This window comes from Rhinolophus ferrumequinum, chromosome 25 (assembly GCF_004115265.2).
Source record: "Rhinolophus ferrumequinum isolate MPI-CBG mRhiFer1 chromosome 25, mRhiFer1_v1.p, whole genome shotgun sequence".
Taxonomy (NCBI): domain Eukaryota; kingdom Metazoa; phylum Chordata; class Mammalia; order Chiroptera; family Rhinolophidae; genus Rhinolophus; species Rhinolophus ferrumequinum.
Genome location: NC_046308.1, coordinates 20,271,577 through 20,283,796, shown reverse-complemented (window position 1 = coordinate 20,283,796; position 12,220 = coordinate 20,271,577). Strand labels below are relative to the sequence as shown.

At 51.0% G+C, this 12,220-nt stretch overlaps 1 protein-coding gene across 1 annotated transcript; it reads left to right on the top strand.

The window, feature by feature from the left end:
• The first annotated feature begins 363 nt into the window (after window positions 1–363).
• Window positions 364–11,230, top strand: PIK3IP1 (phosphoinositide-3-kinase interacting protein 1). Its single transcript, XM_033098356.1, has 6 exons — window positions 364–563; window positions 1,395–1,511; window positions 1,598–1,717; window positions 3,084–3,284; window positions 3,379–3,457; window positions 9,498–11,230. The coding sequence occupies exons 1-6, from the start codon at window positions 479–481 to the stop codon at window positions 9,700–9,702; spliced, it is 807 nt and encodes a 268-aa protein (XP_032954247.1). The 5' UTR covers window positions 364–478; the 3' UTR covers window positions 9,703–11,230.
• The last annotated feature ends 990 nt before the right edge of the window (window positions 11,231–12,220 follow it).

Below are 12,220 nucleotides of genomic sequence, written 5' to 3'. Positions count from 1 at the left end.
TGAGTTCCTCTCAGTTGTTGCAGCTAGCATGTTTTCCCTAAGCTGTTCTGCCCTAGTGACTATAACTCCAAACCCCCTACCCAGCAATGATGCCTCTTGACAGAATTACTTTCTGTACTCACACAAATGGAAACAGAAGAAATGAAAAGCCCTGGGGATGCAGCCAGTGCAGGTCTCAAACTGATCGCCCGTTAGGCACAACCTGAATTTCTCTGCCTCCTTTCATCTAGCAGAGTTCCTCTCCTGGCTCAGGGTTAGTGATCTTGCGTGGCATAGGAGGCTTAGGACCCAGGGGGCGCCTTGCAGCCGAAAAACACCTCGCTGCAGCAAGCTAGCTGGGAAGCTCCCAGTTCTAAAGAGAGGCTGTTTACCAGAAGAGCATAACAAGGGCAGGTCTGACTGCAAGGCTGGGACAGGGAGGCAGAGCTGCCGCAAAAAGGGACTCCGGTGGGACACTGGTTGGTCAATCACCTGCAAGATGAAGCTGGTGAGGATGCTGTTAGCCTGGATGCAAACATTCCTCCTCAGCAACATGCTCCTAGCAGAAGTCTATGGATCTGGAGGTAAGATTACAATCTTTCCTTTCTGCAGCAACTTAAGGAAGCAGAAAGGGAAAAGCTCCCCATTTCCCAAGCATGGCCAGGCTCCACAGGAAGATGACAGGACACGAAGCTTTTAGGTGGTTTCTGTTGTCCCATAGCTTTTCCCCCTTCTTTCCCTGCAAGAGACTTGCAGCTCCATCTTTGCTTTTAAGAACAAAGGCAAATAGCCACTTTCTCTTTCCTTTTCCTTGCCTGTGGCTCATGAGTGGATGGAACTTGGGGGTTTATCCCCCCTACTCCCTAAGTCCTGTTCTTTTCAGGGGCTTTGCATGGTGCGGCGGCCAGAGCATAGGCCCTCCTTCCCCAGCCTTTTCCCGTGGCTCTCCTGCTGAGGGGAGTGGAAGTGTGGAATCACATCCAGGCAGCTGATGAGGCAGATTCCCTCCATTTGAGGATGTCTTTTGCCTAACTCTTATCAAGGCTTTTGTAGAATTCTCTTGGCAGTGTTGCCTGTTGGAAGTTTGGCCATATCCGCAGAGAAGGGTACACCAGAATTTACGTAACATGGAATTACAACACAGGGATGAATTTCAGGCCTGGCTGCCCACTGACCCAAAACACCCAGGCCCTCCCCCGCACCCTCCTCCTGAGGGGCCACAGGTACCAGGATAACAACCCTTTGCACTTGTGCAGTGTTTTCCGGCTTAAAAAAGAAAAACAAGAGGTCTGGGCACCGGCGGGGTTTTCCACGTGAGGCAGGGAAAGCCCAGCAGGACCTAGGGTCTCCCAGGCGGAGTGACCAGGACTTCCCTGCTCGCCACTCAGTATCCGAGGAACTCCTTTTCCTCACAGGCTGCTTCTGGGACAACGGCCACCTGTACAGGGCAGACCAGCCCTCTCCCTCGCCGGGCCTCCGCTGCCTCAACTGGCTGAATGCGCAGAGCAGCCTGGCCTCTACCCCTGAGTCCGGTGAGTGTCCACCCTGGGCGGTGGGCGGGAGGCGGCCGCGGTCGCGGCCCCGGCCCGGGTCCATGGCGCCTTCTTTCCCCTCCCAGGCGCCGGCAACCACAGCTACTGCCGGAACCCAGACCAGGACCCGCGCGGGCCCTGGTGCTACGTCAGCGGCGAGGCGGGCGCTCCCGAGAAGCGACCTTGCGAGAACACGCGCTGCCCAGGTACCCGCCTCAGACCCGGGGAACCTCAGGAGCCCCCAAGCCCAGGGCGCCTGGGAGCGGCTGTTACAGCCTCCACGCACGTGCGGCCGCACGACGCCGGCTGGCCCAGCCCCGCCCCCGCGCCGTCCGATTGGCCAGGGCTATCTCCAGGCCGCGGGGCCCAAAGCTCATTGGCCACTGCAGCCTCTCGGAGTGAGCTCATCCTACGCGACCGCCTTGTAAACAACCGTGGGAGGCGGGGCTCCGCCCCTCGGCCGTGAGCCCTGTGCCCGCCCGGCTGCCTGGGGTAGCCCAAGGGACCCGCGTCCTGGGTCCCACACCCTTAGCGATCCCCTCAGTGTTTACTGACAGTTTGTGGATCATCTGCTCTCTGCTAGGCTATGCTCACAGCGCCCCCTGGGAAGAAACTGGGGGATCTAAGCCTCAGAGAAGTTCAGCAACTTACTGAAGGCAATGGCAGGGTCCAGATTTGAATCCAAGTTTCTTAGATTCCAGAGCGCAGGCTTGTTGCTTCAAAGGCAGCAAGACAGTTCTCTAGGATTAAATGGAATACATAAAGCATATAACAGGGATTGGTGTGTAGCTTGGGCTCAATAAAGGTGAATTGTCCAGAAGACTGGGACACTGGGACTGTCTTCTCTTATAGAGGGGGGCACCCTGGAGAGGAGGGCAAAGATTTGAACAGATGAAGACATGGGAGGCAGGAGAGGCCTTATGGCCTTCCCCTTACATTTCTGTCATGTGGGAGACCCTGCTTACAGTGCCATGTGTCATGCGGGGTGTCAGGTGGGGTCTCTGGTCCCGCTTCCCACATAAGAACGCAGGATATGGTGAGGCCAAAAAGGAACACCCACGGAGCCATAAGTAGGGGAGTCATATCTCTATACTCTCACTGGTGGCTGGGTTGGAGAAACAGGAAACAGGAGCCACACAATTCTCAACCCTCACTGTGCCGCTTGCAGGCTCAGCCACCATCTTCTTGCTAGCCCCATTTTCTGCTAGCCTAGCCATGGCAGTTATATTAGTGCCCAATGGCTCACTGGTTACAGCTGACGGCCAACTAGCCACAGCTGATGGCCATTTGATCACAGTCGATGGTCATTTACTACCTGAGCCAGCACCTTTCTATGTGAGGCCGAGAGCCTGGAAACTGCTTTTTGGGGCTCTGTCCCCACAATTTCCCTTGTTCCAGCAATGGTACAGCCCTTTCAGGCTTGGTCTTGCCGCTGGGGCAAGGTTTGATTTCAGTGTGTATGGGTCATTCTAAGGTGGACAACCCCTACTCCCCCAATACTCAGGCCTGGTTTAATTGTGGAATTCGCTCAGGTCACTCTCTGATGAGAGCTGTGTCCCACTTCACTTCCAGAGACCGCTTCCCAGGACCCACCAACCTCCACAACAGAAACCAAGGAGGCGTCTGAAGTGCCAGGTGGAGATGAGGTGCAGGTGTTCGCTCCTGCCAACACCCTGCCTGCCCGGAGCGAGGTGGCAGCTGTTCAGCCAGTGATTGGAATCAGCCAGCGGGTGCGGGTGAATGCTAAGGAGAAAAAGGATCTGGGAACCCTAGGTAGGACGGCCCCACCCCGGCCCTGTGGGATTCATGAAGTATTTGCTGATTATCTGGGATGAGGCTAATGGGCCTTATGTCCTGTCCTTGGCAGGTTATGTGCTGGGCATTACCATGATGGTGATTATCATTGCCATTGGAGCTGGCATCATCTTGGGCTACACCTATAAGAGGTCAGTAGCTTCTCTTCTGGGCTCCCTGAGAGGACGGGGGGAAGGTACACAAAGTCAAACCACACTTCTTTGGGTCATTACTCAAAAAGAAAGTGAGGAAAGAGGAAATACCAGCTCAAGATGTAGAGACTTGGTTCTAGTCTTTACTAGGCGACCTTAGACAGACCCTTTCCTTTGGTGCCTTTACTCCCCACCCAAAAGCCTTTGGAAGTAGGTGTTCTTGTTCCCCATTTTATAGATGAGGAAACCTTTGTCAGAGAGGTAAAGTGAGTTGCCCAAGGTCACTGCCTGGGAGTGGCAGAACCTGGATTCAAACCCAGCTCTTTTGATACCAAACTCCCTGATGGTCTAAGCCAGTGTGTCTGGGTGAAGTGAGTGGCACTGCAGAAATCAGGCTGGACACTCACTGCAGGGATCCAGAGATGGAATTCTTTCCATGAGTTATAAAATTCTGCTATAAGAAGAGGTCCCCAGCCACCACTTTTGCCACTGTGGCTTGAATTTCCTGAGCCATTAAGGATCTCCTCTAGGACAGGATGACAAAAGTGAGTTGGAGGACAGAGAGCCTATTTACTACCCCTCACCACATATCAGAAAGCCAAGAGGCTACCTGGGAAACCCAGGGACATGACCTGTGTCATGAGACAGCAAGAGGAAAAATGCTTATTTTGAGAGGATTCCCTGAGTTAACCTGTGGCAAAGGCTGTCATATGACAGGTGCATGATGATAAGCCCGAGTTGCATTCATTTTTATAGGAATGGCTGATGCTGGGAAAACTATTTGCCATTTTGGGGGATTTGTCAGAATCAGGGGATTTGCCCTCCAGCCCTGATTTTCTGTGGCATTTCTCTCCTGTGGTCTGAGAAGTCTTCATGTAAGGGAAGTGACATGGTGGCCTGCATGTCTGAGCCCACAGCCCTAGTGAATCACGCAGCATTAAATCAACCTAAGGTGTCCTTAGAGGTGATGTCGTCAACCTCCTCATTTTACAGATGTAAAAGGGAACGACAAAAACAACACTAGCAGCAGCAGCAGCAGCAGCAACAAACATTTAACATATGCCAGATGCTGCCTCAAGCAGTTGCATGCTTTAACTCAATTCTCACAATCACGTTTATGAGGCAAATAATGTTATTAATCCCCAGTTTACAGATTATAAAACTGAAGGTAAAATAGGATATGTACCTTGCCTGAGATCACACACCTAACATTTGGTGGAAGCAAGTTTTAGCCCTGCCCCTAACTAGCTGTCGGTGTGACTTTGGGCAAGGGGCTTCTATTTCCTACTCCAGAACATTGCTGTAGCTAAGGCATATGACTGCTTAGCTCGGTGGTTCCTAACAATAGCTGTTTTTCTTTTCTGTAAAATGTGGGTACTGTACTAGCGCTCTCCAAGCCCTGTTGCTTCTCTAATTTTCCGTGATTTCAGGAAGCAGAGGTTCAGAGAAGGGAAGTATTGACCTGAGAGGATCTCCTGAGTCCCGGTCCAAGGTGGTTGCCCCCAGTGGGATGGTTGACATGGCAGGTCTAGGGACACCTGCCTGTTCATATCAGAGAGTTAGAGGAAATGATGTAGTGGCCCTGGCCTACAGTTTGTAGTCAGAACCAAACCATGTTAGCTGAGTTTAACCCTCCTTCCTCAGCCACTGGATAGCAGTTGACTCTCCTCCAATCTTGTGACAGTTTCCTGGTCTCCAGGTGCTTGAATTGACTAAACGTTTTTAATTCCAAGCTCAGTTCTCATGCCCATTGAGGAGGCCAGGCCTTTCTTCTAGATTTGCTACTCTTAGATTGTCATGAGACTGCCCTGAAGCCTAATATTTACTTTCCTGTAAACTCAGGGCAGGACACCAAGTCACCAGACTCTCCGTCACTAACCACCGGGACCACCCCTTTCCTCGCAAAAGTGCTCTGAGAACACTATACAACAGGAAACCACATGTGGGCTAGCGGCAAGCTCTCCCCAGAGTCAGAGAACACGTGTCCTGTTGAATGTATGTTCTGCCACTGTGCACCTCGGTCTCTTGTCTGTTAAATGGGGATATAGCCTCCCTCCACACACATCATACGCATCCCACACCCCCCCAAAGATTATTACAAATAGTAAATGTAAATAGTAGAACACTTGTAGGATCTTGCCCAAGCCTCATGGCCACACTAGAAGAATTGCTTTTACACTGTTTTACATGCCATGTCCAAGGTACACAGCTAATAAGCTGTGTCTACAGATTATCAATAGCTCCCATACCTCCAGAGAGGCCTCGTAGCTTCATGCAAATTTGCTTTGAATTGCAAAGGCCAGTAGGAAAAATAGAAACTTTAAAAATAAAATAGCTGGCTTTAGAAGTCAAAATAATAAAAAAATAAAATAAAATAAACCAGGATCCAGTTCTGGAACTACTACCAATTCTGGGTGAGACACTGGACAAATCATTTACCTTCTCTGGTTTCCTCATCTTAAAATAGTGTAGGGGCAGGAGGTTAGATATGATGATCTAATATTTCCTAAAAAGACAATATTACGTGCTGGTGGTTGCAGGCAGTACTGGGTTCAAATCCCAGCTCTGCCATTTGCTTGAATAAATGATTTAACCTCTCTGCACCTGCCTTCCCATCTCTGAACCACAAATCCTAATAGATACCATACAGGTTTGTTGTGAGGATGAAACGAGACAGTGTTGTTTGGGCATACAGTTGGTGTTCACCTTAGCTGCCTTGAGGAACTTTCCCTGAGCAGCAGTGTGGCACAGCACTGCTGACTGGGAAAATAGCCATGGTTCAGAGTTACGTAATAATTTGAAGAAACCTGTGTTGCCTGAAGGTAGTCTTCAGTGGCTCCACAACCTCCCCCACGGGGGGAAAAAAAGATGTGAGAGGCAGGCAGGAGTTTCATCCACACCTGCTCTCTCTGGCCAGCTCCCGATCCTGGCTCTGGAGCAGTCGGGGATAGAATTACCAAAGCCTTGAACTCTGCCAAAGGCCATGAGGCTAATGGGATGGAGCTTTCCCCTGGCTGGGAAGGGCGGGTAGGCACCAGGCTTCCTCTCAGGGGAGGAAGGGCGGCAGGTGGGGGTGGGTGAGGGCTTAGCCAGGCTGGTCTTTGTCCTGGTTGTCTAGGCCACGAGGTTCAGACGTCCAGTCTGCAGTTCCCTCCCTGGTCCCTGCCCCAAGCGCAGTCAGTGCCTTTGCTAGCTCTGGAGGGAGCGCTTTTTTTCTGATTAAAAAGGCAAAGGAAAAACTGTAAGTCAAAACCACTCTACCCCCTTAGGAAAGGAGCTGAGTCAGTGAATAAGCCTTTTGTCCTTTCTTGGCTGCCAGACAACAGCCTGGCTGCCCCCACCCCCCAAGAAAGGCAGTGAGAATGGGCTGAGCTGCCTGATGGTCAAAGCAGCAGGCCTAGTAGCCTCTCAAATCTTGAAGGGAGCTGGGGGCGGCCGCTGCATCTGCAGGACACACAGGTATCGTTAACAGGAGGCACATGGGGTTGGGCGTGTTTTGAGGCTTCTAAATGGATGACACTATAATCCAGATGAATCCCAGCACCTGCTTCCTTTACCCTTGGCTGCTCTTTCGGCCCTGCTCTGCCTCATTAATATGAAATTGATTTTTCCCCCCTAAAGACTCATGTATGATGCAGCCTGACCATTGTCAACAGCTCGGCTGAACACAGCCAGATGTTTGGTAAAGGAGGTAGCTAAGGAAAACAGTCTGTTTCTTCATCTATAAAATGTGGATATTATCTTGCAAAGTTGGTGTGGAAATTAAAGATGATATATAAAGTGTGTGGCATCCAGTAGATGTATAGGAAGCTCTCCTCATCCTGGATGGGAAGGCCATTTCCTGGCACCTCAGTAGGTACTCAGGAAGAACCCTTTCCCTCCAGCCCCTTAGATTTTGAAATTCAGGCCTGGGCAAAAGACACTTGCACACTCCACTTCTTTTGAAAATTGCCTTTTGCTCTTCTGCTGGCTTAGGGGCTCCCTTAAAAATAAAATTAAACCCAGATCTTCCAAGATTCTCCCTACATGGGCAACCTTGAAGAATCTGGCTTTTTGTTTTATTATAGAGGTAGGTATTTCCTTCTATGTGGCAGCAGTTGTAACTGATGAACAGTGTCCAGGGACAAAATGAATCTCGGGCTGTGAGTGGGGATGCACTTGGTCTAAACGACCCTTCCCCCATGTCCCTCCGTTTCTCCTCTGGGCGCTCTGGGAGTTACTCTGCTGCAGGAGTTGGTGGAGTCCAGTACAGAGACTAGTGAGAAGGATAGGGGAGGAGCCTCAGGCTTGCACATCCAGAAACTCAGTCACCCAGGGTGACTCAGGGAGATGAGCTCACAAATTTGCCTTCTGTGACCTTACACTGAGAACTAGGGAATCAGAGCACGTCTCATGCTCTGATTCCCTAGTTCTCTTACAGAGTGTTAGGGGCCGTATTCCATCTCCTTGTTTTACAGAGGATGAAATGAATGCCCAGAGAGGAGGGGAATTGCTGAGGTCACGTAAACAATACTAGCCTTGGCTGGTCAGTAGGAGAGTTTCCTTGGGAAACCAGATTAAGATAACATTGCTTGGTGAGTCAAGTCATATTCAGGACAAATCATAATAACCTCCTATGAGTTTTATATAGCAGTTACACTGGTTTTGAAATGCTTTCACATTCATTATCTTATTCTGAGGCAGATATTATCCCCATTTTACAGATAAGGGAACCAAGGCTCAGCAAGGCTAAGTGTTTTGCCAAGTGTCACACAGCCAAGGCCGTTGGTACTAGAACATGAGTAAAGAGAACTGGTTGATTTAGACAGTTCTGAGGTACCTGTACAAACTCCACTTCTTCCAGCACCTATTATTTTCTTAATAGTCTCCTGTCTCTGGAAACTTCTGTCATTGCATCTCACATCGTGACAGATATATAATCTTTCAGATCTCATCCATCTCTGTGAGGAGGTCTAAAGTAGGCTCGTATTGTTTCACCGAGTCATCCGTCAGCTGCCTGTTACAAGGCCTCTTTGGGGGAGGTGCTCCTTCCAGGAAGATTTCCTCTGGCAGCTGAGCCCACATATCTAGTTGCTGGCTTTGGAGGATGCTGACCTGGGTCCTGGGTGCTGGTTCTGGTGTGCAGTGTGCTAGGCACTCACCCCTTTGGCCTGCCATGCGGGTAGCCTGGGCCAGTGGGGATGGCCCTACATGTGTAGCCAGAACACGGGGCTTGAGTCCCTGCCCCACCATTTCTTTGGGGTGAGCCTGATCCGGTCTGAACTTTCCTGAGTTATCAGCAGAGTTCAAGACTTCAGTCTGAGCCCATCATGTGGTTGGGGAGTTCTTTAACTTCTCTGGGCCATTTCCTCATCTGTAAAATGAATAAGATCTAATTCTTCGAGTTCAGCTGAGAATGAAGTGAGATAATGTACATAAAGTCCTTAGCATGGAGTAAATATTCCACGTAAGTAAATGAGGCAACACCATGGCCTAATTGGGTCACTGAGCACTATGAAAATTCAAAGGCGTGTGAAAACTGAGGGGTCTGATGGTCATTATCTCATTTCCCAGTTGAGCTAAGCAGCCTTCAGAGTACTTTTTGCCGTCTGCGTGGGTTGAGGACTGTCCCTGTTTCCAGCTGGGGTTCACACCTGCTGGGACTTTAGGATAAGACAACTGTCTCAGAACAGGATAGTCGGGTCAGCTTTATGGACTTTATGGGTTTGGGCTGAGATAGCTCTCTGGGTCTCCTGGAGTCTTAGGCTGAAAGAACAAAACTTCATCTTACTTGAAGTGTTTTTCCTCTACATTCTCTTCATGGAAGCCCACTAGCTCTGTGAGGTTCATGCCACTATCACCCCCATTTTACAGAGGAGGAAGCAGAGACCAGAGGTGCACGAGCTCCTGGTTAAGGGTCTGGCAGAATGGAAATCTAGGCATCACTGTTTATCGCTGGGACCACACAGCTGGCTCCTGCCCTGCCTGGGCCTCGAGATGCTATCTAATGAGCCGAGCCTGCAGGAGGCACAGCCTAAACGCTTTCCTCTTTTCTCGCCAGGGGGAAGGACCTGAAAGAGCAGCATGAGCACAAAGTGTGTGAGAGGGAGATGCAGCGAATCACCCTGCCCTTGTCTGCCTTCACTAACCCCACCTGTGAGATCGTGGATGAGACGACTGTCGTGGTCCACACCAATCAGACTCCAGTCGACCTTCAGGAGGGCAGCGTCCCCCTTATGGGCCAGGCAGGCACTCCTGGGGCCTGAGCCCCTGCACAGTGGGCAGTAGCCCATGCAGACACTGGTGCAGGATGGCCTACCCTCCTACAGCTGGGAGGACTGACACATTTTGTTGTGGTTAAAACCCTCCCCTCCTTTTCTTTGTTTTTGGTGAATCATAAGAAGCACGTGACACTGTGGGCTGAGGGCGAGTCCTGAGTAGGGTCCTACCAATGCTCTTTCTCCGTTTCTTGGAGCAGGAGTTTGCCCGTGGATGGAGACTGTGGCAGCCCCCACAGCAGTGCTGCTGACAAGGGCTTCCAAACACTGCCTGTGCCCCAGAACTGAATCAGGGATGGACAGCGAGCTCCCCGGGGCTCCTCTGTGCTTTATTATCTAAGGTGGCCTTGGTGTCCGCCCTTCCATTTGTTTTTTGTGGGCTTGAGTGGCGTACACTGTTATTCATAGTTCAGGTCAAGCAGGTCGAGAGGCGGCATTTAAAAAAATATATTTAGTTTTTTAAATATTTGGGATGGAACACTCTACTGACCTCTGAGAACGGGAAATGCGTTCGTCTAACAGTCTGAGCTGTGGGTTGAGAACGGGATCTAGGCGGGGGACCGCTGGGTGTGCACCAGCCTGCTGGCAGAGATGTGCCTTGACACCAGTGGGCTGGGCCTGGGCCCGGGCCCAGGGACTCTTCCTGTTTCGAAAGGAAAGGAACGGAAGAAGAGCACTGAACATTCCACTTAGGAAGAGGGTAGAGAAGGATCGCGACTGCCTTAGGCCACAGGACCTGAGATGGAGCTGGAGTGCTCCAGATGCTGTCTTTCAGTGACCTCTCTTGGTTTTGCAGGGGTAAGACTACAGCCAGCTAACCTATGGGAATTACACTGTGGGGCCTTGTGAGCTGCTACTCAGAGACTAACCTGGAAACTAAGCTCAGAGGCAAGGTAATAAAGTGCTTCAGGGCCTACCCCTGCAGTGGCCTAAATTTGCAGGTGGCTCTGTGGCTTCTAGGCCAGTGCCTTCCAGCGGGGCACTGGGACTAGGGTCACAACCCCTAACTTGTAAAGCTGTCATAGAACCACTGGAAGGGATCTTAGGGTTCCTCAAGCCTTTTGGACACAGGGGTCCAGAGGGGGAAAGTGACACCCGAGGCCATAGAACAAGCTACTGGCATGGCCAAGAGAGTACATTTTCCCACTGTGCTACCTGTGGCAAAGGCTCAGCAGGGCCTCCAAGTCCTGAGGTCACACTCGGAGGCCTTATGAGTGCTCCCAATCCAGAGCTTCCTTCCCAAAGCCCTTCCACTGCCCCCTTTGGTGGTGGTGGGGGGCGGCGGTTAGTGGGGCCCATCCTCTTTAGCAGACTGTTCCCAGGGGTCAGTGGTACCTATTGGGACCTATGCCTCAGGGGGTCCCTTGGTATTACTGATACTGAAGAAGAGAACATTACTGGTTTCTACTTTTCTATAAAAGCATTTCTCTCTCTACATGTTTAATATACCTCATTCTGACACCTGCATATAAAATGCAGAAAACTGCTCTGCATTTGACTTATATAAATAAATAAATAAAAAAAAGATTCCATATTGCCAAGTTTTTCTTGGGTGCTAGAAACACTCCTCCCAGAAAGTGGAAAGCTTTTGGTTACCTTGTCAACACCTGTGTGGCAAGCTCTGGCTTTCTCCCTCACCCTGGCCCTGTAACCTGGAGGTGGCAACAGTTGAATGGTTGGTAACTGCAGCCTCCGTCTGTCATCACCAGGAATCTTTCAGGTTGAAGCTGAAGGCAAGATGGGTGTGCGGGCGTCTCAATAGGTTGTTGGTCACTGCAAATCCTCTCCCCCTCAGCGTTCTTTCTGAGGTGCGGGTAGTTAAAATGGACATCCAGGCAGCCTTTGGCTGGGGCTGGAAACAGCTGGTGGGTGGTGGTGCTGCAGCAGCCAGAGGAAGGGTGTGTGTGCAGAGGGGGATGGATTCTTGGGCCGCCGGGGACAACTCTGGGCTGAGGAAGGACCCTGCCAGGTGACTCCTAGGGCTCCCTAACAATGGGAAGCAACTAACAATGGGAGTGTTTGTTAAGAGTTTTAGCAAGGGATTTTAGCAATAGGTTTAGTCCGTAGGAACACGAGGGTGACCTCTGCCCACGCCCAGACACCGCTCTATAGTTCTATCTGCAAGGGGCACCCTCCAGCTTCAGTTTTTCCAGGAATCAGATTCTGCTCTTAAGTTGGGGCTCCTCAGGCTTTGGAGAAATCACCTTTGGGTAGATGGATGTGTACTGTGCTCAGGATCCCGCACACCAGATAGCATCATCCTGCCCAATGGTTACCCCTCGACAACACCCCCACGTGCAGAAGCAAGAACTGCGTCTTTTCCTCTCACAAGCACTAGGGCTGGGGGTGACTTGCATTCCTTTCTTCCCATCATGAAGGCGGCACCAGCCCTGCGGACAGGACTCCAGGATAGCCAGGCTTCAGGAGTGCACGTGTATTGGGGGGGGGAGTGTAGGGCTCCAAAGGAACGACCCAGCTGGCAGGTGGGCGTCAGACCTGCTCTAAG

What these genes read in the sequence shown, in the direction of transcription:
- PIK3IP1 (XM_033098356.1), top strand. Translation starts at nt 479, where the DNA reads ATGAAGCTGGTGAGGATGCTGTTAGCCTGGATGCAAACATTCCTCCTC. An exon ending in AGAAGTCTATGGATCTGGAG is followed by an intron (nt 564 to 1,394) that starts GTAAGATTACAA and finishes TTTTCCTCACAG; the next exon opens with GCTGCTTCTGGGACAACGGC. An exon ending in AAAGGATCTGGGAACCCTAG is followed by an intron (nt 3,285 to 3,378) that starts GTAGGACGGCCC and finishes TGTCCTTGGCAG; the next exon opens with GTTATGTGCTGGGCATTACC.